We start from the raw sequence: 27,904 nt of genomic DNA on the forward strand, positions 1-27,904 counted from the left end.
GACCTGTGGATATACAAGTGAGTGTCTGTTGATATCTGGAGCCCCAAACATGAGAAGATTGCAGTTCAACCACTCTGACGTTTCTGCTGGGGCAGACAAACACCTTTCCTACCAGGCCTGTGCTGCTACCAGGCCTGTGCTGCTACCAGGCCTGTGCTGCTGTCGAAGGCTTCTGTGGTGATTTTGACCAGTGGTTAAACTCTGCAAAAAGGATTACTGGGATTCTTAAACTGTCACCTTTTACTACTTACTACGTTTGGAATAATTCAACTCGCACTGGACCCATTCCCCAGTGAGGGGAAATACACAACAGGCTCCACAATGGCCACCAGACAGTTGAGACAGAATGGTGGTGTGAGGGACGTGATCCCAGAGGATGGCAGTGACAGGGGAGGAAACTGTGGCATTGCAGGGAAGTTGGCTGGAGACCGGGGCAGGACAGAGTGGAGAAGGCTAAACCTGCCCAAAAGGAGTAAGAGTTTAGACTGGAGTGGAAGGGGGGCTAGCCCTGGCGAGGGGCTCAGACCTGGGCTGCTGAGGTTTTCTGGGAACCTAGGGGGGTCCACACTTAAACGAGCAGAGAGTTTGGAGAGTAGGAGGGCAGGAGAGAGCAATGTGTTGTCCAGGGTGAAGGCCTTTAACTCAGTTGGACCAGGGGAAGTGATGAGCCCCGTTGGGGGGTCAGGGCATTCCCTTGGTGAAGTGGTGTCCCCTGTGGGTCTAGCATATGTGGCTATATCTCTGGAGAGGGCCAGTGGGGGCCAGTCCCTCCCCACCAGACTGAGTCCTGGTCCTGGTCCTGGGTCTGGAACCAGAAAACCAGCTGGTGGATCTCTTGGATCCTCCAGGGGTCAGAGTATCTGGGACCGGATACAGAAGCTCTATGGGTCTACTGGAACTGATAAAGCTACTAACAGAGATGTGAAGGACTCAACCAGAACCAAGCGTCTCTCAGCACCGGTAGGAGACTGGTCTCTATTGGAGAGGGATGGGGGGGATGCAGCAGCCAATCGCAGGAAGTCCACCACAGACTCTGTCTTTGTCTCCCCCCTCTCCTCCCCCTTTTCCTCCCCCCTCAGTGGATTATCCAGGGGGGAGAGGAACGGCCTGCTCTCACACACACCCCTAGTAGAACAGAATACCACACACACACCCCTGGTAGAACAGAACACCACACACACTACACACACACCACAGAGACATCAAAATAGTGCAGTCAAGGTGTCTGGTTTGAGCCCCTCACTGTCTCCAGTGTCAGGGTGTACCACACCCACACTCTCATACAAACCCTCACACACACCCTTAGTGGAGGGGTCATCAGTGTGCATTAGGGACCCCTCACTATCCCCTCCATTAGAAGACGAACAGGAGAGAGGGGAAAAGGAGGTGACAAACACTGTGGGCAAAAAGAGTGTAAGTAGTGAAGACAGCGAAAAGGAGAGAGTAAGGGTGGGGAGCATGGCTCAGGAAAAAGAGAAATGGACTGATGTCGAAGGAAAAGGACACAAGAAAAAGGAGGTGGAGAAGCGAGGGAGAGATAACGCTGAAGTCTTTCTCCCCCAGCACAGACTATCAGTGACACCCACCAGGGACTCTCAGCCTATCACAACGTCCGGAGTAGGGGTCACCACAGGGTCAAACCCCCTCCTGACCAATCAGCTTAATGGGAAAACTGACACCTATGACAGGAGCAAGACCCCTGGTAGAGGCGTGGTCAGGGAACAGAGCCTGTCAGAAGATGTGTTTGAAGCCAACACCCCACAGAGGATAACATTACAGAACACAGAAAATACCAAGTTACCTGGGAAACTGGTAGTGCCCTCTGCAGCCAGTGTGAGGAACAAGATCCACCAGTTTGAAGCTCTGACACAGACATCTCAGGTCTCAGTGCCCAACTACCTGAAGCCCAGACGTGCTTTCTCTGTCCCGGAGCAGCTCAGTGAGTCTGGAGAGAGGGTCAGGAAGAGTGGGTTGGATAGACAGGTACGCGGGGTGGGGGGAGTATGGGAGAGAGGGAGAGGAGGAAGAGAGGGAGGAATTGTAATTATGGATGGGGGGGAGAGAACGAGGAGAAGGGGTAAGGAAGAGTGTGCCAGATAAAGCACTTGGTGGAGGGAGAGGAGGTGAGGTAGTGAGAGAAGAGAGGAAAGATGATAGAGGATGGGTGCTGAGGTCTATGTCAGTCGATGAGGTGAGGCTGGGGAGTAGGGAGAGCGGGGGAGTAGGGGAGAGCGGGGGAGTGGGGGAGAGCGGGGGAGTGGGGGAGATGGGCAGAGTAGGTTATAGAGGTTTAGTACGGGGAGTGGGGGAGACAGGGGGAGTGGGGGAGACAGGGGGGAGTGGGGGAGAAAGCTGTTGGCTCTGGTACGTTTTCCAACCTCAAGGGTAAACTAGACATCCCTGTGAATGGCAAAACCACCAGAGACACACTGAGAGACTTTTCCATTGATGAGCCAGACCTCCCCAATCACACAGTCACACCCCAGGACTGGCGTAGGAGAGGCACCAACACAAAGACTACTACAGTCACTGGCAAGGATACTTCCTCCTCCCAGCTGTCTAACTCTGTGAACAACTCCAATGACGTTCTATGTGGCCCTGACCAGTCTAGGAGGCCTCACAGTAGAGACTCACCTAACCTGCCATCTCCAGTGAGCGATGACGACAAGACACCCACCAACACCCCCCAGAACTCCCCCTTCCACCCCCAGAACACACCTCCCACCTCCCCACACCTCCCCACTACTTCCCTGCAGCCTAAACACCAACAGGGTGTAGATTCAGGCCTGGCTGACCTAAAGAACCCTCCGGTCTCCACACACACAGCCCAGGGTAGGGCCACTACTGATCCTGCTATCCCAGTCTCACACTCTGGCCTGGGGAGGGATTCCATGTCCCTTCCCCTCACCTCCTCCTCCCCAAGCAGCCTACCCCTCCTCCCCACTCTGGCTCGATGGAAGTCAGAGGAGGGGGGATGGAGTGATGAGGATACTGATGATGAAGGTACAGAGAAGGACTCAGACTCCACCTACGACTCAGACTCTGCTGAATCGTCGGTGACCGTCACCAGCGCCATGAGCCAATCACATCGCAGGAGCTTCTCTCTCAGGTGGGTCACTTCTGTTTTCAACTGATGATGAAAATACTACGCTAACACAACAAGCACCATGTTTAAAAGTCAATTAACAGCTAGAAAGGTGGAATTATTGTCAGTCTACCTGTTACTTGTTTTTATCTAATCATTCAACTTTATCTTTGAGTTTATTCCCCCACTATGTCTCTCTCTCAGTCTGGCAGAGCTGTGTAACTTTGGAGAGGTGGACTATGATCCCCAGTCTTCCTCTGACAGTGAGGAGTGGCCGTCCAGCCGGTCAGCCAGCCGGTCAGCCAGCCTGTCGTCTGACGTGTCGGCATTGTCCTGTGTGTCTGTCCTGGGCAGTGATGAGCTGAACCGCCTGCTGGACGACGTAAAGGGCCTGGGGGACACAACGCTGCAGGTACCACAACTATCTTCACTATACCAGACTAAACAACCAGCTAAAACATTACGTAAAGGGCCTGGGGGACACAACACTGCAGGTACCACAACTATCTTCACTATACCAGACTAAACAACCCGCTAAAACATTACGTAAAGGGCCTGGGGGACACAACACTGCAGGTACCACAACTATCTTCACTATATCAGACTAAACAACCAGCTAAAACATTACGTAAAGGGCCTGGGGGACACAACGCTGCAGGTACCACAACTATCTTCACTATACCAGACTAAACAACCAGCTAAAACATTACATTAGTGTTATTCCATTCGTATTAACATTAATAATAGCATCCGTATTTGTCAATGCTCAACTGCCATCTTGTGCTGTTGCTGTTCTATCCCCCTCACTCTCTCTCCCCGCTCTATAGAACTACGAGGATGTCCAGGTGGTGGTTCTCCATAAGGATGTTGGTGTGGGCCTGGGCTTCACCATGGCAGGAGGAGTGGACCAGAACAAACCTGTCATTGTGAGTACCACTCAACTAGTACCAATGCTTCCATGTTTCTGTGACCGACTCAAGTCGCCCACACAATTCAAGACCACATTAGCCCACTGATCTAAAGCCTAGGCATCATGTTTTTTCACTTCCTGGTCTACTCTGACCTCTGGTGTTTGTCTTCCAGGTCCATAAGGTGTTCCCGGCAGGGGTGGCTGCTAAGGAGGGATCCATCCAGGAGGGAGACAAGGTCCTGTCAATCAACGGCACAGCGCTGTGTGGCTCCTCCCACTGGGAGGTGCTGAGGACACTAAGGAGGGCACGGACTCAGGGGATGGGCGTAGTTGTCTTGAGGAGAGGGGGGGTAACAGACCCCCGTAAGGGAGGAACAGTGACTGACAGTCCAGGAGGGACACAGACAGAGCCTGCTAACACTGGTGAGATGGATCAGCTGGTTGGAGCATTGCAGTAGCACTTTTACAACTGTGGTAAAAGTTTTCTAAAGCAGAACAACATTGATCAATGTTCCAAAGTCATTTCACAGCTTCTCTCTTCTCACCCTGAACCTGTTGTTTTTCCACAGCTTCTCTCTTCTCACCCTGAACCTGTTGTTTTTCCACAGCTTCTCTCTTCTCACCTTGAACCTGTTGTTTTTCCACAGCTTCTCTCTTCTCACCCTGAACCTGTTGTTTTTCCACAGCTTCTCTCTTCTCACCTTGAACCTGTTGTTTTTCCACAGCTTCTCTCTTCTCACCCTGAACCTGTTGTTTTTCCACAGCTTCTCTCTTCTCACCTTGAACCTGTTGTTTTTCCACAGCTTCTCTCTTCTCACCCTGAACCTGTTGTTTTTCCACAGCTTCTCTCTTCTCACCCGGAACCTGTTGTTTTTCCACAGCTTCTCTCTTCTCACCCGGAACCTGTTGTTTTTTCACAGCTTCTCTCTTCTCACCCTGAACCTGTTGTTTTTCCACAGCTTCTCTCTTCTCACCCTGAACCTGTTGTTTTTCCACAGCTTCTCTCTTCTCACCCGGAACCTGTTGTTTTTCCACAGCTTCTCTCTTCTCACCCTGAACCTGTTGTTTTGACAGAGAATGTAGGCAAATGTGTGTGTGGGAGTCATTTTGACCGTGTGTGTGTGTGTGTCCTGTGTGTCAGGTCAGAGGGTGTGTGTGAGGCTGGAGAAGCGCAGCAGAGACCTGGGCTTCAGTCTGGAGGGAGGAGTGGGTTCCAGCCTGGGAGACAAACCCCTCACGGTACAGAAACTCTTCCTGGGTGAGAGGTCAACCTACCTACAAAATATAATAGTATTAATGAACGTTACTTGATCATCTATTTTATTCCTATTGCTGTTTCCTCCCTATTGAAAAAAATGGCGTATTCTGTTGTCATGTTATCATCTTGTGTATATATTCTGTTGTCATGTTATCATCTTGTGTATATATTCTGTTGTCATGTTATCATCTTGTGTATATATTCTGTTTTCATGTATTTTCAAGAGGACAATAATGGAAATAAGTTTAATGTTTTTTGTCATCCTTGATGATTTAAAAACTGCAATAATGCATTGTGTCCACACATATTGTGTTTTTAAATGGCCAAATAAATCAAATACACTTACTGTATATCATCACATGGTGGAGGAGCTGACCTTTCTATTGAGGTCATTCAAATGAATGTCTCTTTAGTCAGCAGAAACACGTGTCAAACTCCAAGTTCAGACCATTGGTTATGAGGTGTCTGATAAAGATATCAAGGTCAACATCTACTAACAATAAGCCCCTCATCCCTTTCAGGTGGTCCAGTGAACCAGGTGTCTCCAGGGGACGAGGTGATGGAGATCGAGGGTTTGAGCTTGGTGGGCCTGAGGAGGCTGGAGGCCTGGACCTTGATCAGAACACTGCCCCCTGGGCCTGTGGATGTGGTACTACACCGTCCTCACAAACCACAGTGACAGGAATGAACATTGATATGCACCCTCGATATGCTTATAACAAGGCACTGAAGCATTTTACTCCTATGAGGTTGAAGTGAGGGTTGCCAATCTGATTTTGGATATGTGGTCCGGGTCAACTTCTACCTCAAGTGAGAGGGATGATATGTATTGCAGCAGTCATACGATAACAAAGAGAAGAGACCAGTAAACACTGAGGAGAGGGCTTGTCTGTGTATAGGGTCAACCCAGGGTATGGAGAGGGAGATAGAGATCAATACAAAGCACTGAAGAGACCAGTAAACACTGAGGAGAGGGCCTGTCTGTGTATAGGGTCAACCCAGGGTATGGAGAGGGAGACAGAGATCAATACAGAGGTCATTTATTTAATGTTGTAGAAATATGCTGTATGTTTCTTTAATACCTAGTCGGCCCATTGTTTTATATGATGAAATGTAAGGAGTTTGTATATGGCTGTTGTAATATATATTGTGACTAGAAAGTTAATAACCGTCCTCTGTCTACTTGCTGTTAATAAATCCTACAATAACCCCATGGTTGAAAGCGGTCCCTGTTTAAACACAGTACATGATGGCAGGTAGCCAAACGGTTAAGCGCATTAGGCCAGTAATCGACTAGGTGTAAAATATGTTGATGTGCCCTTGAGCAAGGCACTTAACCCCAATTACTCCTGTAATTCACTCTGGATAAAAGCGTCTAAAAGCGTCTAAATTACTCAAATGTAAATGTACATTGTTTTACCTACAGGGGGCGCTAGAGGATCACATTATCTGGCCACCTATGCTGCCCACAAATATACTCTGTTCTCAGGCATAGTGTGTGTGTGTGTGTGTGTGTGTGTGTATGTGTGCACGTGCAATGAGGCTATTAGGTGTAGTTTATAGGCCTCTATGTGTTTATGCAATGTCTCATGTCTCAGTGACACGTTCAAATTACACTGATTAATGTCACTGATTAAACGTCACTCATGAATTAGCGACAGGTCAGGTCAGAAGGACGCAACTTGTCAGAAGACGCTGCTCTTGGTGGGATGGGTTCTCATTGGATGGGTCTCCCTCCCGGACACCTGACCATGTGATAAGATGGCATTAGACTATAGCCGATGTAATACTAAGCGTAGCCTTTTTCTGCCCCTAACAAGAGAATAATGCCAAGTCATTGTTTTGTGCTCCCCAGTGTGACCTTTAGTGAGCTAGTGATACTTCATAACATTTCAACCAAGCTGCGTTTCATTAGTATCTGTCTTCCCTGAGTCATTATCTCCTCATTATCGGTACTGTCTTTTTATTATCCTGAGGGTTTCATCAGGGCCTGTTCAGGAGAAGTGACTTTTCATAATGTTCAGATAGAAATGTCTTTTCTAGAGCAGACACATGGGTCTGTCATGTAGAATACAGAGTTGTACCAGCTCTAAGCACATCTTTTCTTCTTTAATTTACCTGAAATTGAAGGGCAGTTCACTGCCTTCCTCAGTTGTGTTTGTACACTCTTTCATTTTTCTCTGTGGTTTATTCATTACAGTAGATTACTCAACACTGTTACAAGAGAGGTCAATATAACCACATTGACCAATCTTATCACTCTGGTGGAGTTGTCAACACAGGCTTAATTAATGATTAGTTGCCTAGTTGGCACAGGCCTACATTAGGTTTGCCAAAAGAACCAAAGGGCAGTGTTGTACGATTGTGAAGTTCTTTTGAATGTACTAATACTGAAGAATCAGAATACACAAATGGGCAGGCATGCACACGGACACATGCACACACACACACACACACGCACACACACACGCACACACACACACACGCACACACACACACACGCACACACACACGCACACACACACACACACACACACACACACACACACACACACACACACACACACACACACACACACACACACACACACACACACACACACACACACACACACACACACACACACACACACACACACACACACACACACACACACATGGCACCTTAGGAGATCATGTTGTTAAAGATGCTAACCCCCCGGAAGGTCACATGGTCCTTATCTAATTCCCTGTGGTATCTTTAGGGTCAGGTGGGGCTGTAAACACAACATACAGATATTATACACCACTCTTAGACAACACTCACTCAATATTCAACTGCATTATACTCAATACAAAGAAGACTAGAGAAACAAGGGAAGACAGTCAGAGATGTGTTGTAATACTTCATTTTAAGCCCAAGTAGATCTCGGGTTAAAACTATGATGATGTTCTAATTATTTTTATATCGGACAAAACAGCTAAAAAGATATGCCTAGCTAGTTACCTTCGTAGCTAGGTAGCTAGTTAGCTTGGTAGCTAGGTAGCTAGTTACCTTGGTAGCTAAGTAGCTATTTAGCTTGGTAGCTAAGTAGCTATTTAGCTTGGTAGCTAGGTAGCTTGGTAGCTTTCAAGATAGCAATATCAATCTGGGATTAAACTTTTTTCTCAAATGACTTAGCTGGCTAATTGACTTCCTCAAGCATGGTAAGACAAAGGAGCTCAAATGTTTAATCACACCAAAAACACAGCAGATACTGTTTGTTTAGAAGAAGGATGACATTTAACTAGGATGTAAAACTAGGTTTTGTGCAGTTTAGAGTTTCATGGTTATGGAGGCCAAAGTCTGATTGATGATCAGATCCGATACTTTAGTTAATGGACAGCCGTGTGTGTGTGTGTGTGTGTGTGTGTGTGTGTGTGTGTGTGTGTGTGTGTGTGTGTGTGTGTGTGTGTGTGTGTGTGTGTGGTTGACGTGGATTTGATGAGGGGACAGGTCGGACACTGATAAAGACGGTAACTAGCTAGTAAAGGAGTGCACGGGGAAAGATGAAGACTGACATTAGGCCACAGACAGGTGAAGATGACAGCTGTTATTGACTGAATGACACTTTTTATTTTTGCCTTTGACAGTGTGTGAATACCACTTTGACTACAAGATTCTGCAAAAACCAGTAGATCTGCACAGAGCAACATACACATAATCTGTAGGCTGGCCAGGTGTAAGCTACAGGTTTAGGCACAGATGCGTATAGATGGGACAGAGGGACAGGTCCAGGCTAACAAACAGGTATTGGGGATGAAGGAGAGAGGGCAGGTACCAGACAAAGATCCCTGGCCAGTTGCCCCAGAAGTCAGAAATATGGGGGTTAAGGGACCCAGCTTTAAGCCCCAAATGGAGGGGGTGAAGCGGACTCTGAGGGTGACGAACCCCTTGGCTCGGGAGTGTTTGGGAGAGCTGATGGGAACATTTGTTCTGCTGGTGAGTAGCCTAGCTTCTAAAGCCTTACTATTCAAAATGGAAAACATAAAGCACACTATTTTTACAGACAGAAGAAAAAAATTACAAATATAATATATATATATATATATATATATATATGTATGTGTGTACATGTATGTGTATATATGTGTGTGTGTCATATGCACAGTACATTGAAGTGCTTACTTGCAGGTTTTCCTCTCGACATAGCAACCACAAATAAGAATTGAGATAACCTTAGTAAATAGTAAGTAGACAAATGACCACCAGTCAACACCACTTATTGCAACCAGGTTCATACATGCAGTGGTGTAAAGTACTTAAGTAAAAATACTTTAATGTGCGGAAGTTGTTTTGAGGGGTATCTGTATTTTACCATTTTTTAAACCACTTTTACTTTTACTCCACTATATTCCTGAAGAGAATAATGCACTTTTTACTCCATTTATTGTCCCTGACACCCAAAAGTGCTCATTACATTTTGCGTTCTTAACAGGACAGGAAAATGGTCAAATTTATGCACGTATCAAAAGAACATCTCTGGTCATCCCTACATCCCTACTGCCTCTGATCTGGCGGACTCACTAAACACACATGCTTCGTTTGTAAATGAGTTTTGGAGTATGCTCCTGGCTATCCGTATATCTTTTTTTAACTACTAGAATATGGTGACGTCTGGTTTGCTTTATATAAGGAATTTGAAAAATTTGTATTTTTTACTTTTATTTGAGCAATTACATATACTTTGGATACTTAAGTACATTTAAAACCAAATACTTTTAGACTTTTACTCAAGCAGTATTTTACTGGGTGACTTTCACTTGACTTCTATTACATTTACATTTACATTTAAGTCATTTAGCAGACGCTCTTATCCAGAGCGACTTACATATTAAAGTATGTTCACTTTTAAGTATGACAATTGTGTACTTTTTCCACCACTGCCTACGTCGAAACGTGAACATATTTTTATCAGTATACTATTACAGTAGCTTATGAAAAAGTCATTTGGTACATTATGACTTGATAAGAAGTTGATAGCTTGAAGCTATAACCAGAGAGGTTTTAGCTGTATGGCATCTTTGTTCAACTCTGAGCAGTTGTTTTGGGCCAGGCAAGTTAACCCCCCTCCCATTTTGGCACTGTGACGCTCTACCCAAACCAGATGCAACTGGTTTCAAGAGAGACATCATGTCATATCCTACTGCTGTCGAGTGGATGGACTGGGAATCAGACAGGGAATATAAAAATATACTAAACATTAAGAACACCTTAGATGTTGCTGGATCGAATCCCCGATCTGACAAAGTAAAAATCTGTTGATCCTTCCCTGAATAAGGCAGTTAACCCACTGTTTCCGGTAGACCGCCATTGTAAATAAGAATTTGTTCTTATTAACTAGGCTACCTGCCGCCCCGTAATTATGAAAAATACTATTAAGATTCCACTCATGAGGCCAAAGAGAGTGATTTTGGTCATTGACTGCAGGAAAGGGCAACCCTCTAGATAGCGAGAGGAAGTAGGTGTATGTGTGCTTCAACTGATTCTAGTTGCTGTGTGACTGTCAGTCATTAATATGGGCAATATTGTTACAGTTTATACTGTATGTTAGTCCATTAGGTCTATTCCAGCTTGTCCATGCGTTCATGAGTCTGTGTGCAGGCTGGGACCTTGCTCAATCACACAGCTGAGGAAGGGAAAGTGCTAGAACTCGATGTCCTTCTAGCCATGGCTGCAGTTCATGTTCCCTCTCTTTCTTTACAGTATCTCCCTTGAGCTCCTCTTTCCCCTCTCTATCACATCCCCTCACACTCCCTTTACTTCTACTGTACTTGTGCTTTGCTTCTCTAATTCTTTCTTTCTCCCTCCCTCCCTCCTTCCCTCCCTCTTTCTCCCCTCCACTGTCTCATCTCCCTCACAATATTCTTTCAACCTGGAGTCAGGGGTAGACGTAACATAGAAAACTTAAGTGATGTGAATAAATTATGGTTAATACGTGATTAGCAGTAATGGACAGTCACTACCATCATGGGACTTTTATTCATTGTTTTATTCTGTGTTGTTGCAGCTTTCATCCTACATAATGCATAGTGCATTTCATGTAAAGAAATAAATAAATGGTACCTGAAAATGAACCGACCTCAAGAAGCACTAATCGCTCAGCACTAAACTTTGAATACTAATTTGAGTATCCCAGATTTATATTTACTATGTTACGTCTAGTCTATGAGACCAGACTGCCTCTTTAATTTCACTTGACTTTATCTCTACCTCCCTTCTCTCCCCCTTTGTCTTCCTCTAGATGTTTGGCTGTAGTGCATCAGCCCAGGTGAAGACCAGTAGAGAGACTAAGGGACAGTACCTCTCAGCCAACATGGCCTTTTCTGTAGGGGTCATGTCTGCCATGTACCTCTGTAAGGGGGTCTCAGGTAAACCCTACTACACCTTTCATCCCAAACCAACACCCATCCCAATCCTTGGACTAGAATAAATATAATTTTGTCCACTTTAAACAACTCATACAGTATACAGTATGTACAGTACAGAGGGGGCTGGTGGGAGGAGCTATAGGAGGACGGGCTCATTGTAATGGCTGGAATGGAATTAATGGAACGAAGTCAAGCGTGGTGTCCATATATTTTATGTGTTTGATACCGTTCCAATAATTCCATTCCAGCCATTACAATGAGCCCATCCTCCTATAGCTGCTCCCACCAGCCTCCACTGGTAGAGTATATTGCTGCTTCAATGACAAACTGACAACCCTAATCCTAAACTGAAAACACACAGCAAATTATCCAGTGTTAAATCAACACTGAGAGCTAAATATGTTATCATGAAAATGTTATTATTCAACACAATACAATATTTAATAAGTCCTTATTTTGAGGGCCTAGTTTTACCTTGACACAGTAGCCTGCAAATCATGCTCTTCAGGCCTGCAAGTCACATTATGATGGCTTGCAAAGTGATGTAATTCATATTGGAATACAGACAGAGTGGGGATATCCAACATTTTGGCTACCTAAACCATCTAAACTGGAACAACCATTTCAATAACGGGCGCAATAAATCCAAGTTGGATTCGTTTAGATACATGTATGTTATTTATATTTAAGTAGTATAAGATTAATGAATCAACAGTACCTTCAAAAAACATAGATATTGAAATAAACAATTCCAAAAATCCACCTACAATAGAGCATGCTGGGAAATATGATAATGATGGGTGTGGTTTTGGTTTAACGCTGGTTATTAACACCAACGCTTAGGTTATTTTTACAGCAATGAGTGTTAATGTAACACTTACAGAGTTAATTGAACACCTGAATCAACACTTGGAATGTTACTGAAAAATCAACACGAGGTAACACTGGACAGTTTGCTGTGCACCATGACTAAGCCTGATTTCCTTAGCGTTTCTTATATGTCTGTACTCTCCCATTCTACGTATTTAGACCATACTGGCAATGTCAGTCTGGCAACAGTAATAGACGTAGGGGCGCCCAGACTTCCATATGACTGTAACATTACTGTGGTCACACAGTGCTAGCTGTCTGAAATGTCCTGGTGATTCATTCTGCATCAGGCTGTCACTGTAGTGGCCACAACTCTCCAAGGTCTCACTCCCACACACACTCTCAGACTTTTTGTGTGTGTGTGTGTGTGTGTGTGTGTGTGTGTGTGTGTGTGTGTGTGTGTGTGTGTGTGTGTGTGTGTGTGTGTGTGTGTGTGTGTGTGTGTGTGTGTGTGTGTGTGTGTGTGTGTGTGTGTGTGTGTGTGTGTGTGTGTGTGTGTGTGTGTGTGTGTGTGTGTGTGTGTGTGTGTGTGTGTGTGTGTGTGTGTGTGTGTGTGTGTGTGTGTGTGTGCCTGTACGTGTTTGTACGTGCTTGTGATGTTCACAGATTTAGTGGGTGAGATCATAAACAGGAGGTTGACTGATTCTCTTCTCCTCCCCCTCTGTCTCTCTCTATCTCTCCTCTCTCTCTCCTGTAGGAGCCCATCTGAACCCAGCGGTCACTCTGAGTTTCTGTTCGTTGGGCAGGGTGCCCTGGGTGAAGCTGCTCCCATACGCTCTGTGTCAGGTGCTGGGAGCTTACCTGTCCTCTGGCCTGGTCTTCCTGGTCTACTATGGTCAGTCAGACACACTCACACACCAGTCCCACCAATCACTGGTGTCATGTCACCTTGGTACATGCATATTCAGTAGCATAGAGTAGTAAGACATTATGGTATAGTGTGCCATGATGACTGAACAACCAGCTCTCTCTCTCTGTCAGATGCTATCATGGACTTCAGTGGAGGGAATTTGACAGTGTATGGGGCTAATGAGACGGCGTCCATCTTTGCCACCTATCCCTCCGAGCACCTATCTCTCAGCAGCAGCATCCTAGACCAGGTCAGACCAATATGATACAGTACGAAGCAGGAACGGATGATGGTGTGTTGTCACTAACTCAAAAGGCACTCACTCATCTGAGCCATCTTTGTTGCAGGTGAATGGTAACAGCTGAATAAGATGAGAAAAAGAGGAACCCGCACACTGTGATACACACAGTGATACTCTTGATAGTATCACTGCTCTTTAAAAACTTTACGTATCGACTTCAAGGCCTTCCTCAGAGTGTTTGGCCTTCGTCACTAACCTCCACAGCCACAAAGTCATAAACCCTGCCTATTTTCCTAAATTTCTCTTCTTAAAATCTGATTTTAAACCTATCCCTAACCTTAAACCACACTGCTAACCTTATGATTAACCCTATTAACCCTAACCTTCAATTAAGATTACATTATCATTCATTGTTACGATACAGAAAATGTTGACTTTGTGGCTGTGCTATCTAGTGGAAACCATAATGGTGTCATAAATGTGAAGATTCTGAAACATAAGAAAGCTAAATGAAACTGAATATGTTTTTAACAACTGACTCTGAGAGCTTGGAACTATAAGGTTCTATCTGCATTTTGTCCAGATTGAGGTATTGACATAGCCTTGTTCTGTCCAATGTTCCATACCTATATAGTACCCTAAATAACCCAATTCATGTTAAGTTCAAACGAATACAAGACAACATTGTTGACACCATTCAAACCAATGAGGGATTGGAACTTTAATAAAGCCAATTATCTCAGAATCATCTTTTTGCAGATAGAACCTTATCGTCCCAAGCTCTCGTCCTGTATTTCCTGGTTTCACAAACGTCTCATATTCTATAGGTGGTGGGCACTGCCATGTTGATGCTCTGCATCCTCCCATTGGATGACCAGAAGAATAGTCCTGCCCCCGACGCTCTGATCCCGCCCATCGTTGCCGTGGTAGTCCTGGGGATCGGCATGTCGATGTCGTCCAATTGCGGCGGAGCGATAAACCCTGCCCGTGACCTGGGGCCACGCCTCTTGACACTGACCGCCGGCTGGGGCACTGAGGTCTTCACGTACGTCTTCTAACACACAAACACCTTTTGACCTGAGTCAGCAGGTGTGCAACATGTCAGGTATTACAGGAAGTGGTCAGTAGGTCAGTTAAGTTCACGGGAGAGAAGAGTGAACCATATGAAAATAGTGGCATACTCCTGGACTAGAGGTAGATCTGGTTTGTGTGTTTGTGTGTTTGTGAATGTGTTGGTGCCAAGTGTGCCACACACAGGAGGCTGCTGAGGGGAGGATGGTTCATATTAATGGCTGGACTGAAGTAAATGGAATGGTATCAAACACATAGAAACCATGTGTTTGATGTGGTCGATACCGTTCCATTTATTCCATTCTGGCCATTACTATGAGCCTGTCCTCCCCAACTAAGGTGCCACCAGCCGCCTGTTGTGCCAAGTGTTCCCGTAAGGCACTTTATGTCTATAGGAACATCTACCAGCGGATATCAATATGCTAGACCAGGCCCATGACGGACACACATGGCACAGACACCATATTTCAATTTGGAACTGGGCACGAGTTGTTAAAGTGAAGTTGATTCACTTGCAGACTTGGAAACGAATCCTCCCTCCTCCTCGTCTCTCTAGGTGTTATAACTACTGGTTCTGGGTTCCCATGATGGCTCCTCTACTGGGAGGGATGGTGGGCTCTGGGATGTATCTGGTCTTCATCGCATGGCACCTGCCCGACCTTCCAAAGAACCCTCCCATAGACAGCTCCTCTACCAAGCCCAACACGGGGGTGTGGAAGCAGCCCCCAGCACCAGAGAAGGAAGGGGTGGAGTTGAAAACTGCCGTTTTTTAGAAAGGGTAGAGAGAGTCAGGGTCTGGTGAGAAACTGGTGAATCAACGTTGTTTCCATGTCATTTCAACACCCAAGATGAATGTGATGATGTTGAATCTACGTGAAAAACTGATTGGATTTGCAAAAACTCATCAATATAACGGCATTTAATCTTATTTTCACCCAACTTTTCACCTAATTCCAATGTTTTTGATGTCACGTTGAATTCACGTTAGCTGACAACCAAACCAAATGTCAATCAAAACTAGGTTGAACTGACTGCTTTGCCCAGCGGGGAGACATTTCTCTGGCTGTTTCCTATAGGAGAAAGGACATGCTAACAGACTGATGGGAGAACATTTGTCCAAGCCTCCTCTCCTGTCATTTTGTACTATTGAGATGCTACTGCTGATTGAGGGAAACCAGAGGGTTAAATAATGAACATGTAATGGGGGAATTGAAACCAGGTGTGTAGAAAAAAAAGACAAAACAAATAGAAAATTGAAAGTGGATCGGCGATGGCTAGAAGGCCGGTGACGTCGACCGCCGAACGCCACTCGAACAAGGAGAGGGACCGACTCCGGCGGAAGTACCTCCGTTCATTACATGTGTGTTAATGAATGAACACATTTTGGGATTGGCAACTTTTCAAGGGATGTTGGCACTTGCAAAAGCCATATCCTCAGCATTTACGTTTTTACATTAATTTCTGTGGCAAATGAAAATGGCTACTTTGTTCGGAAATAGGCTACTGTATATATATATATATATATTTAAAATCCCTATAATTCCAATATAATGTTGATAAGACAATGAATAAGTGAAATGTTTGTTGCTAATGTCCTTAAACCAGGCTAATAATTTGGTACATTAGGGTAAAGTGTAGGCTGCTGATGAGTAAGCATTTCACTGTAAGGTCTACACATGTTGTATTCGGCGCACGTGACAAATAAACTTTGATTTGAGAATAATTGTCAGCAAACATTTCATTTGAATTCAAGGTTTATTTTGGACTAACTGGATAATTATGTTAGATGATCATGGTATGCACACGAGACATTGAATTCACATGTGGTGTGAGAAGGTGCTATATCTGCCTATTGAGGTCGAATGATGGAAATGCGCTGCAGAAAACAACCCCACCAAAATTATGATTATTTTACGATAATTTTATTACAATGTGAAAACCTTTTGCTAATAACACCTGAGTATAATGGTTTCCTGTTATTTCATAAGCACCTTATATTGCACAAAACATGAAGTTAATCTGTGGAATAATTATGAATGAGTAATTACAAACCTGTGTATATACATTTCTGGAGTTGAGGCCTTTTCTATGAGCACATTTAGGGCTTCTGCATGCATGCGACCATTGGTCTGTGTTTGTGCTGCCTACGGCTAATGGATCTAGTTTATAGGGTTGATAGATGTACAGGGCTCTATCTTCGGAAATTGACAGAAGCCTAGTTTTTGTGAATATTACCCATAAAGACATCAAATCAAATGTAGGCCTACGTGTGCACACAGTGCCATGGGACAAGATAATAAGCTATTAAGAAATATTGTTGTTGGTTTAAAAAACTTTTATTTGAAAGATTAACCATCCATGGGTTTATGGTGAAAAGTTTTTTGCATTGCTCGAATGCAATGCAATTCAGTCTGCCATTTCTGGAGAAGTGCAAATAAAAAAAGTGGATCGGCGGTGGCTAGAAAGCCAGTGACATCGACTGCCGAACATCGCCCGAACAAGGATAGGGACCGACTTCGGCGGAAGTCGTGACAATACCCCCCCTTGACGCGGCTCCACCGGCACCAAGCATCTCTCCTCCGGACCGTACCCCTTCCACTCCAGGAGGTACTGAAGGCCCCTCGCCCAACGCCTCGAGTCCAGGATGTCCTCCACCGGCACCAAGCATCTCTCCTCCGGACCGTACCCCTTCCACTCCAGGAGGTACTGAAGGCCCCTCGCCCAACGCCTCGAGTCCAGGATGTCCTCCACCGGCACCAAGCATCTCTCCTCCGGGCCGTACCCCTTCCACTCCACGAGGTACTGAAGGCCCCTCGCCCAACGCCTCGAGTCCAGGATGTCCTCCACCGGCACCAAGCATCTCTCCTCCGGGCCGTACCCCTTCCACTCCACGAGGTACTGAAGGCCCCTCGCCCGACGCCTCGAGTCCAGGATGTCCTCCACCGGCACCCAGCATCTCTCCTCCGGGCCGTACCCCTCCCACTCCACAAGGTACTGAAGGCCCCTCGCCCGACGCCTCGAGTCCAGGATGGCTTGAACAGCATATGCCGGGGCCCTCTCGAAGTCCAGAGGGGGTGGAAGTAACTCCTACACCTCAGCTTCCTAGAGTGGACCAGCCACCCCCGGCCTGAGGAGAGACACATGGAACGAGGGATTAATGCGATAATCTGGGGGAAGCTGTAATCTGTAGCATACCTTGTTCAGTCTCCTCAGGACTTTAAATGGCCCCACAAACCGCGGACCCAGCTTCCGGCAGGGCAGGCGGAGGGGCAGGTTTCGGGTCGAGATCCAGCCTCACTACGGTGACGGTCGGCACTCGCTTTTTTCCGCCTCATGGCCCGTTGTAGATGCACATGGGTGGCATCTCAGGTCTCCTCCGAGTGCTTTAACCATTTATCCACCGCAGGAGCATCGACCTGACTCTGATGCCACAGTGCCAGAACTGGCTGATACCCCAGTACGCACTAGAAAGGAGAGAGTTTAGTGGAGGAGTGGCGGAGTGAGTTCTGGGCCATCTCTGCCCAAGGGATGAACGTTGCCCACTCCACTGTCCTGTCCTGCCAATATGACCATAGAAACCTACCCACATCCTGATTTACTCTCTCTGCCTGCCCATTACTCTCGGGGTGAAAACCTGAGGTAAGGCTGACCGAGACCCCCAGACCTTCCATGAACGCTCTCCAGACCCTGGACGTGAACTGGGGACCCCGATCAGAGACTATGTCCTCAGGCAACCCGTAGTGCCAGAAGACGTGTCTGAACAGGGCCTCCGCAGCCTGTAGGGCCGTAGGGAGACCGGGCAAAGGGAGGAGACGGTAGGACTTAGAAAACCAATCCACAACGACCAGGATCGTAGTGTTTCCCTGTGAGGGAGGAAGATCCGTCAGGAAGTCCACCGACAGGTGTGACCACGGCCATTGTGGAACAGATAGGGGTTGTAACTTCTCTCTGGTCAGGTGCCTGGGAGCCTTGCACTGGGCGCACACTGAGCAGGAGGAAACATAAACCCTCACGTCCTTGGCCAAGGTGGGCCACCAGTAATTTTGCACTAAGACAACACACCGTCCGACCGATACCAGGATGACCAGAGGAGGGTGACGTGTGGGCCCAATAGATCGCGGACAGCAGACAGCACGTACAGGCGCCCAGCTGGACACTGTCATACATCCGGGACAGTGCTCCTGCCTTAGCATTCTGGGAACCTGGTCTGTAGGATAGAGTGAAAACAAAACGGGTAAATAACATGGCCCACCTTGCCTGGCGAGGGTTCAGTCTCCTCACCGCCCGAATGTACTCCAGATTGCGGTGGTCAGTCCAGATGAGAAAAGGGTGTTTAGCCCCCAATGTCTCCACGCCTTCAGAGCCTTGACAACAGCCAACAGCTCGTGGTCCCCCACATCAAAGTTTCGCTCCGCCGGGCTGAGCTTCTTCGAAAAGAAAGCACAGGGCAGAGCTTTGGTGGCGTGCCCGAGCGCTGAGACAGCACGGCTCCTATCCCAGCCTCGGACGCGTCCACCTCCACTATGAATGCCAAGGAGGGTTCCGGATGAGCCAGTATGAGAGCCGAGGTAAACAGAGCCTTCAGGTGACCAAAAGCCCTGTCCGCCTCAGCCGACCACTGCAGCCGCACCGGGCCCCCCTTCAGCAGTGAGTGCGGTAATGGGAGCTGCTACCTGACCAAAACCCAGGATAAACCTCCGGTAGTAGTTGGCAAACCCCAGAAACCGCTGCACTTCCTTTACCGTGGTGGGAGTCGGCCAATTACGCACTGCTGCAATGCGGTCACTCTCCATCTCCACCCCTGACATGTAGATGCGGTAGCCTAGGACGGAGACAGACTGTTGGAAGAACAGACATTTCTCAGCCTTGACGTACAGATCATGCTCCAACAGGCGACCAAGCACCCTGCGCACCAGGGACACATGCTCGGCGCGTGTAGCGGAGTACGGCATGACGAGGTACTCATAGTGCCCTGAGGTGGTACTAAATGCCATCTCCACTCGTCCCCCTCACGGATACGCACCAGGTTGTAAGGGCTCCTGAGATCTAGTTTAGTGAAGTAGCGCACCGTGCATTGACTCGATCACACTGGCGATGAGAGGCAGTGGGTAGCTGATCCCTTGATAATACCTTTCCCGGGAGTAGACCTCCATCCTTCGTCTGGGCGCAGATCCCCATCCTTCTTCTGGGCGCAGATCTCCATCCTTCTTCTGGGCGCAGATCTCTATCCTTCTTCTTCACAAAAAATAAACTTGAGGAGGCAGGTGAAGTGGAGGGCCGAATGTATCCCTGCCTCAGGGATTCGGAGACATATGTTTCCATAGCCACCGTCTCCGCCTGTGACAGGGAATAGACATGACTCCTGGGAAGTGCTGCGTCTACCAGGAGATTTATCGCACAATCCCCCCGTCGATGAGGTGGTAATTTAGTCGCCCTCTTCTTACAGAAGGCGAGAGCCAAATCGGGATATTCAGAGAGGATGCCCACGGTGGAGATCTAGTCTGGACTTTCCACCGTAGTCGCACCGATGGAAACCCCCACACACCCCCCTGAGCACTCTCGTGACCCCCCATTGAGAGCCCTCTGTTGCCACTAAATAGTGGGGTTATGACAGGCCAACCAGGGTAAGCCCAGCATCATCATGGGAAATGCAGGAGAATCAATAAGGAAGAGACTGATTCTCTCCTCATGACCCTCCTGTGTAACCATGCATAGTGGAGCGGTGGCCTCCCTAATCAGCCCTGACCCTAATGGTCGACTATCTAAGGCGTGCACAGGGAAGGGCATATCCACAGGAACAAGGAGAATCCCTAAACTATGAGCAAATGAACGGTCAATAAAATTCCCAGCTGCACCTGAATCTACTAATGCCTTATGCTGGGAATGTGGAGAAAACTCAGGAAATTAAATAAACACATACATGTGAGCAACAGGGGGCTCTGGGAGAGCCTTGTGCCGACTCACCTGGGGTGGCACGATAGTGCCCTGCCTGCTGCCTCGACTCCCAGAGGAACCCCCCCAGCACCGACCAGCAGTGTGCCCTCTGCGGCCACAGATGATGCAGGGAATGGCCCCTCGTCCGGTCGCTCCATGGGCATCGGAGCGGAGGTGCTGGGGGATGGAACTGACAGGTCCCGATCCGGACATCTGCGGGCAGTCAGAAAGTTGTCCAGCCGGATGGACAGGTCCACCAGCTGGTCCAAATTGAGGGTGGTGCCTCGGCAGGCCAACTCCCGACAGACGTCCTCGCGCAGACTGCACCTGTAGTGATCGATCAGGGCCCTTTTGTTCCATCCTGTGCTGGCGGCCAGGGTCCGTAAGTCCAAGGTGAAATCCTGCGCACTCCTCGTCCCCTGCCTCAGGTGGAACAGACGTTCACGGCGGGTGAACTCTGCGTAATGGTCCAATGCTGTGTCTCCCTCACTCCATACGGCGTTGGCCCACTCCAGGGCTTTGCCTGACAGGCAGGAGACAAGGGCGGAAACACACTCTCGCGCCCTGAAGGAGCCGGGTGGACGGTCGTCAGGTAGAGCTTCAGCTGTAGTAGAAATCCCACCATACTCCCAGCGAGCCGAATCCCGCTGGGAATAGGTGACAGAGGGGTGGACAGTGGGACCTGTTGTAAGTGGTGCTGGTGGAGGCGCTGAAAAACCTCCTCCTCTCTCCCAACGATCCATAGTCTGCAGCATGCGATCCTTGGCTGTGCCCAGACGTTGTAAGTGAGGTGAGTGATTCTGTAATGCGTGTATATGGGAGGCGAAGTCAAGTGCAGGAGAGCGGAGTATAATAAACAGGCGAACTTTAAAACCTGTTAACGGTACTGGTTCCCCAGGGGGTACCACACCCCCCCGCTCAACTGTAATGGTGGCGCACAGAATGCAAAAATATTCTTAGAAATATTTAACCTTCACACATTAACACGTCCAATAGCTCAAATGAAAGATAAACACCTTGTTCATCTACCCAGAGTGTCAGATTTCTAAAATGTTTTACGGCGAAAACATAGCACATATTTATGTCAAACCACCACAAAGACACAGACGATATACAGCCATTTTGTCGAACAAAAGATGCAATCACAAAGGCAGGATTAAAAGAAAAATAATTCACTAACCTTTTGAAAATCTTAATCAGATGACAGTAATAGGACATGTTACACAGTACATTTATGTTTTTTTCAATAATATGCCATTTATATCCATAAATCTCCGTTTACATTGACGCCATGTTCAGAAAATACTCAAAGATGTCCGGAGAAATTATAGATAGCTCCGCCAGATAACAGAAATAAACATCATAAACTTTGACTAAATATACATGTTCTATATATAGATAGAAAGATACACTGCTTCTTAATGCAACCGCTGTGCCACATTTATTTTTAACGTTACAGAATTAGTTCACTATGCAATAATCTGAGACGGCGCTCAGACGTAAGCAATATTTCTCCGCTATGTTGGAGTCAACAGAAATACAAAATTACAACATAAATATTCCCTTACCTTTGATGGTCTTCGATCAGAATGTAGTGGAAGGAGTCATACTTACCTAATATATCGTTTTGTTTCAGTTCGTGTGTCCTTATAGTAGCATATGCTACGACTTTCAGCTGAAATGCATCCAAAATGACTTCTGGTCCTGAACAGTTGCGCATCAAAACTTCAAAATTACATATTATATGTCGACTAAACTGGTCAAACTAAGTGCAGAATCAAGCTTTAGGATATTATAAACGTACAAAACAATTCTCAATTCAACCGGACAATCATACTTCTTCTCAGGCGAGCTGGAACAAAGGAAGCTCTGTGCCCAAAGCGCGCCCTAACGCACATGTATTTTCTCGCGGCACCCACTCTTTCGACTCCCAAAGGGTCAAAGCTCGCGGATTTGCACAATTAAACGCTCTACTGAATGAGGACATCTAGTGGAAGACATAGAAAGTGTCTCCAGATCCATAGCTGGTTGGGAAAGGTGGGGGCGATGATGTCAAAGTTGCCCCAACTTTCAGTATTCCAAAACTAGTTTGGGAGATTGCCTGCCCTGTGAGTTCTGCTATACTTACAGACATAATCGAAACGGTTTTAGAAGCTTTAGAGTGTTTTCTATCCAATAATAATTATTATATGCATATATTAGCAATTTTGGACAAATGGAAAATGAAAAGTGTATCCGCGGTGGCTAGAAAGCCGGTGACGTGGACCGAACACCGCCCAATCAATCAATCAATCAAATTTTATTTATATAGCCCTTCGTACATCAGCTGATATCTCAAAGTTCTGTACAGAAACCCAGCCTAAAACCCCAAACAGCAAGCAATGCAGGTGTAGAAGCACGGTGGCTAGGAAAAACTCCCTAGAAAGGCCAAAACCTAGGAAGAAACCTAGAGAGGAACCAGGCTATGTGGGGTGGCCAGTCCTCTTCTGGCTGTGCCGGGTGGAGATTATAACAGAACATGGCCAAGATGTTCAAATGTTCATAAATGACCAGCATGGTCAAATAATAGTAAGGCAGAACAGTTGAAACTGGAGCAGCAGCATGGCCAGGTGGACTGGGGACAGCAAGGAGTCATCATGTCAGGTAGTCCTGGGGCATGGTCCTAGGGCTCAGGTCAGTTGAAACTGGAGCAGCAGCATGGCCAGGTGGACTGGGGACAGCAAGGAGTCATCATGTCAGGTAGTCCTGGGGCATGGTCCTAGGGCTCAGGTCCTCCGAGAGAGAGAAAGAAAGAAGGAGAGAATTAGAGAACGCACACAGGACACAGAATAGGACAGGAGAAGTACTCCAGATATAACAAACTGACCCTAGCCCCCCGACACAAACTACTGCAGCATAAATACTGGAGGCTGAGACAGGAGGGGTCAGGAGACACTGTGGCCCCATCCGAGGACACCCCCAGACAGGGACAAACAGGAAGGATATAACCCCACAGTTTAACTGTCCTTCACAGTTTTATTTGAGACGACTGTACAACCATTAAGATTAATTGTCAGATTCAACAGAAGATCTCTTTGTTTCTTGGGACCTAGAACAAGCATCTCTGTTTTGTCCGAGTTTAATAGTAGAAAGTTTGCAGCCATCCACTTCCTTATGTCTGAAACACATGCTTCTAGCGAGGGCAATTTTGGGGCTTCACCATGTTTCATTGAAATGTACAGCTGTGTGTCATCCGCATAGCAGTGAAAGTTTACATTATGTTTTCGAATAACATCCCCAAGAGGTAAAATGTATAGTGAAAACAATAGTGGTCCTAAAACAGAACTTTGAGGAACACCGAAATTTACAGTTGATTTGTCAGAAGACAAACCATTCACAGAGACAAACTGAACAAGGAACAAGGAGAGGGACCGACTCCTGTGGAAGTCGTGACAGTCCATGTCCAGACTGCAATTTACAGTAGGCCCCTATATCAGTGTGAATGTTATAGCCGATGTGTTGTGGTGACATGTGACCTACAGTGAGAGTGTTTACCCTTTCCACCATGACCATCTCACACTGATAATGACATCAATTGTTGCTCTCCACTCCTCTCTCTCTTCACTCACACAACTATCGCTTCATCGTTCAGGAAAGGTTGTGCTTCTGCCCAAATTCTCTCTTTCTCCTTCTCTTTCTCTCTCTCCCTTCCCACCCCATCTTTCCCTCTCTCTCTTCCCACCCCATCTTTCCCTCTCTCCCTTCCCACCCCATCTTTCCCTCTCTCCCTTCCCACCCCATCTTTCTCCCTTCCCACCCCATCTTTATCTCTCTCCCTTCCCACCCCATCATTCTCTCTCTCCCTTCCCACCCCATCTTTCCCTCTCTCTCTTCCCTTCCCACCCCATCTTTCCCTCTCTCTCTTCCCTTCCCACCCCATATTTCCCTCTCTCTCTTCCCTTCCCACCCCATCTTTCCTTCTCTCCCTTCCCACGCCATCTTTCTCTCTCTCCCTTCCCACCCCATCTTTCCCTCTCTCCCTTCCCACCCCATCTTTCCCTCTCTCCCTTCCCACCCCATCTTTCCCTCTCTCTCTTCCCTTCCCACCCCATCTTTCCCTCTCTCTCTTCCCTTCCCACCCCATCTTTCCCTCTCTCCCTTCCCACCCCATCTTTATCTCTCTCCCTTCCCACCCCATCTTTCTCTCTCTCCCTTCCCACCCCATCTTTCCCTCTCTCCCTTCCCACCCCATCTTTCCCTCTCTCCCTTCCCACCCCATCTTTCCCTCTCTTCCTTTCCCACCCCATCTTTCTCTCTCTCTCTTCCCTTCCCACCCCATCTTTCCCTCTCTCCCTTCCCACCCCATCTTTCTCTCTCTCCCTTCCCACCCCATCTTTCCCTCTCTCCCTTCCCACCCCATATTTCCCTCTCTCCCTTCCCACCCCATCTTTCCCTCTCTCTCTTCCCTTCCCACCCCATCTTTCCCTCTCTCCCTTCCCACCCCATCTTTCCCTCTCTCTCTTCCCTTCCCACCCCATCTTTTTCCCTTCCCACCCCATCTTTATCTCTCTCCCTTCCCACCCCATCTTTCCCTCTCTCCCTTCCCACCCCATCTTTCTCTCTCTCTCTTCCCTTCCCACCCCATCTTTCCCTCTCTCCCTCCCCACCCCATCTTTCTCTCTCTCCCTTCCCACCCCATCTTTCCCTCTCTCCCTTCCCACCCCATCTTTCCCTCTCTTCCCTTCCCACCCCATCTTTCTCTCTCTCTCTTCCCTTCCCACCCCATCTTTCTCTCTCTCTCTTCCCTTCCCACCCCATCTTTCTCTCTCTCCCTTCCCACCCCATCTTTCCCTCTCTCCCTTCCCACCCCATCTTTCCCTCTCTCCCTTCCCACCCCATCTTTCCCTCTCTCTTCCCTTCCCACCCCATCTTTCCCTCTCTCCCTTCCCACCCCATCTTTCCCTCTCTCTCTTCCCTTCCCACCCCATCTTTTTCCCTTCCCACCCCATCTTTATCTCTCTCCCTTCCCACCCCATCTTTCCCTCTCTCCTTCCCACCCCATCTTTCTCTCTCTCTCTTCCCTTCCCACCCCATCTTTCCCTCTCTCCCTCCCCACCCCATCTTTCTCTCTCTCCCTTCCCACCCCATCTTTTCTCTCTCCCTTCCCACCCCATCTTTCCCTCTCTCTCTTCCCTTCCCACCCCATCTTTCTCTCTCTCTCTTCCCTTCCCACCCCATCTTTCCCTCTCTCCCTTCCCACCCCATCTTTCTCTCTCTCCCTTCCCACCCCATCTTTCCCTCTCTCCCTTCCCACCCCATCTTTCCCTCTCTCCCTTCCCACCCCATCTTTCCCTCTCTCCCTTCCCACCCCATCTTTCCCTCTCTCTCTTCCCTTCCCACCCCATCTTTCCCTCTCTCCCTTCCCACCCCATCTTTATCTCTCTCCCTTCCCACCCCATCTTTCTCTCTCTCCCTTCCCACCCCATCTTTCCCTCTCTCTCTTCCCTTCCCACCCCATCTTTCTCTCTCTCTCTTCCCTTCCCACCCCATCTTTCCCTCTCTCCCTTCCCACCCCATCTTTCTCTCTCTCCTTCCCACCCCATCTTTCCCCTCTCTCTTCCCTTCCCACCCCATCTTTCCCTCTCTCCCTTCCCACCCCATCTTTCCCTCTCTCTCTTCCCTTCCCACCCCATCTTTCCCTCTCTCCCTTCCCACCCCATCTTTCCCTCTCTCTCTTCCCTTCCCACCCCATCTTTCCCTCTCTCTCTTCCCTTCCCACCCCATCTTTCTCCCTTCCCACCCCATCTTTATCTCTCTCCCTTCCCACCCCATCTTTCCCTCTCTCCCTTCCCACCCCATCTTTCTCTCTCTCTCTTCCCTTCCCACCCCATCTTTCCCTCTCTCCCTTCCCACCCCATCTTTCTCTCTCTCCCTTCCCACCCCATCTTTCTCTCTCTCCCTCCCCACCCCATCTTTCCCTCTCTCCCTTCCCATCCCATCTTTCCCTCTCTCCCTTCCCACCCCATCTTTCTCTCTCTCCCTTCCCACCCCATCTTTCCCTCTCTCCCTCCCCACCCCATCTTTCCCTCTCTCCCTTCCCATCCCATCTTTCCCTCTCTCCCTTCCCACCCCATCTTTCTCTCTCTCCCTTCCCACCCCATCTTTCCCTCTCTCCCTTCCCACCCAATCTTTCTCTCTCTCCCTCCCCACCCCATCTTTCCCTCTCTCCCTTCTCATCCCATCTTTCCCTCTCTCCCTTCCCACCCCATCTTTCTCTCTCTCCCTTCCCACCCCATCTTTCCCTCTCCCTTCCCACCCCATCTTTCCCTCTCTCCCTTCCCACCCCATCTTTCCCTCTCTCCCTCCCACCCCATCTTTCCCTCTCTCTCTCTCTTCCCTTCCCACCCCATCTTTCCCTCTCTCCCTTCCCACCCCATCTTTCCTCTCTCTCTTCCCTTCCCACCCCATCTTTCTCCCTTCCCACCCCATCTTTATCTCTCTCCCTTCCCACCCCATCTTTCCCTCTCTCCCTTCCCACCCCATCTTTCTCTCTCTCACTCTTCCCTTCCCACCCCATCTTTCCCTCTCTCTCTTCCCACCCCATCTTTCTCTCTCTCCCTTCCCACCCCATCTTTCTCTCTCTTCCCACCCCATCTTTCCCTCTCTCTCTTCCCTTCCCACCCCATCTTTCTCTCTCTCTCTTCCCTTCCCACCCCATCTTTCCCTCTGTCCCTTCCCACCCCATCTTTCTCTCTCTCCCTTCCCACCCCATCTTTCCCTCTCTCCCTTCCCACCCCATCTTTCCCTCTCTCCATTCCCACCCCATCTTTCCCTCTCTCTCTTCCCTTCCCACCCCATCTTTCCATCTCTCCCTTCCCACCCCATCTTTATCTCTCTCCCTTCCCACCCCATCTTTCTCTCTCTCCCTTCCCACCCCATCTTTCCCTCTCTCTCTTCCCTTCCCACCCCATCTTTCTCTCTCTCTCTTCCCTTCCCACCCCATCTTTCCCTCTCTCCCTTCCCACCCCATCTTTCTCTCTCTCCCTTCCCACCCCATCTTTCCCTCTCTCCCTTCCCACCCCATCTTTGCCTCTCTCCCTTCCCATCCCATCTTTCCCTCTCTCTCTTCCCTTCCCACCCCATCTTTCCCTCTCTCCCTTCCCACCCCATCTTTCCCTCTCTCTCTTCCCTTCCCACCCCATCTTTCCCTCTCTCTCTTCCCTTCCCACCCCATCTTTCTCTCTCTCCCTCCCCACCCCATCTTTCCCTCTCTCCCTTCCCATCCCATCTTTCCCTCTCTCCCTTCCCACCCCATC

At 48.0% G+C, this 27,904-nt stretch overlaps 3 protein-coding genes across 6 annotated transcripts in view; 2 read left to right on the forward strand and 1 right to left on the reverse strand.

Annotated features, from left to right (window-relative positions):
- The window catches only part of LOC123998247 (protein C1orf43-like), a 23,225-nt gene extending 21,277 nt beyond the window's left edge, over positions 1–1,948 (reverse strand). The window contains exons 1-2 of one of the 4 annotated variants that reach the window (XM_046303286.1): positions 1,802–1,930; positions 1–3 (exon numbers count right to left, since the gene is read on the reverse strand). The exon at positions 1–3 is cut by the window's left edge and continues 152 nt beyond it. Coding sequence is in view for 1 of the 4 variants with exons in the window: in XM_046303289.1 (XP_046159245.1) it covers positions 1,802–1,876 (75 nt within the window). In the remaining 3 variants the exon portion in view is untranslated. Of the gene's footprint in view, positions 144–1,801 lie in introns of those variants that run through there. The other 3 variants (XM_046303288.1, XM_046303289.1, XM_046303287.1) reach the window with 3 other exon arrangements.
- Positions 1,949–2,176: 228 nt separating this feature from the next.
- Positions 2,177–6,462, forward strand: LOC123997350 (pro-interleukin-16-like). Its single transcript, XM_046301486.1, has 7 exons — positions 2,177–2,275; positions 2,334–3,109; positions 3,290–3,497; positions 3,913–4,011; positions 4,169–4,418; positions 5,137–5,253; positions 5,775–6,462. Exons 1-7 carry the CDS (start codon positions 2,177–2,179, stop codon positions 5,930–5,932), a joined length of 1,707 nt encoding a protein of 568 aa, XP_046157442.1. The 3' UTR covers positions 5,933–6,462.
- A 2,248-nt stretch (positions 6,463–8,710) lies between these two features.
- aqp10a (aquaporin 10a) lies at positions 8,711–16,646 on the forward strand. Its single transcript, XM_046303285.1, has 6 exons — positions 8,711–9,214; positions 11,517–11,643; positions 13,211–13,348; positions 13,495–13,613; positions 14,432–14,649; positions 15,232–16,646. Exons 1-6 carry the CDS (start codon positions 8,978–8,980, stop codon positions 15,446–15,448), a joined length of 1,056 nt encoding a protein of 351 aa, XP_046159241.1. The 5' UTR covers positions 8,711–8,977; the 3' UTR covers positions 15,449–16,646.
- The last annotated feature ends 11,258 nt before the right edge of the window (positions 16,647–27,904 follow it).

Source organism: Oncorhynchus gorbuscha, linkage group LG15, assembly GCF_021184085.1.
Source record: "Oncorhynchus gorbuscha isolate QuinsamMale2020 ecotype Even-year linkage group LG15, OgorEven_v1.0, whole genome shotgun sequence".
In the NCBI taxonomy this organism is placed as follows: domain Eukaryota; kingdom Metazoa; phylum Chordata; class Actinopteri; order Salmoniformes; family Salmonidae; genus Oncorhynchus; species Oncorhynchus gorbuscha.

What these genes read in the sequence shown, in the direction of transcription:
- aqp10a (XM_046303285.1), top strand. Translation starts at nt 8,978, where the DNA reads ATGCGTATAGATGGGACAGAGGGACAGGTCCAGGCTAACAAACAGGTA. An exon ending in CCTCTGTAAGGGGGTCTCAG is followed by an intron (nt 11,644 to 13,210) that starts GTAAACCCTACT and finishes TCTCTCCTGTAG; the next exon opens with GAGCCCATCTGAACCCAGCG. An exon ending in TGGGGCACTGAGGTCTTCAC is followed by an intron (nt 14,650 to 15,231) that starts GTACGTCTTCTA and finishes TCGTCTCTCTAG; the next exon opens with GTGTTATAACTACTGGTTCT.
- LOC123997350 (XM_046301486.1), top strand. Translation starts at nt 2,177, where the DNA reads ATGTCAGTCGATGAGGTGAGGCTGGGGAGTAGGGAGAGCGGGGGAGTA. An exon ending in ACCAGAACAAACCTGTCATT is followed by an intron (nt 4,012 to 4,168) that starts GTGAGTACCACT and finishes TTTGTCTTCCAG; the next exon opens with GTCCATAAGGTGTTCCCGGC. An exon ending in GACAGAGCCTGCTAACACTG is followed by an intron (nt 4,419 to 5,136) that starts GTGAGATGGATC and finishes CCTGTGTGTCAG; the next exon opens with GTCAGAGGGTGTGTGTGAGG.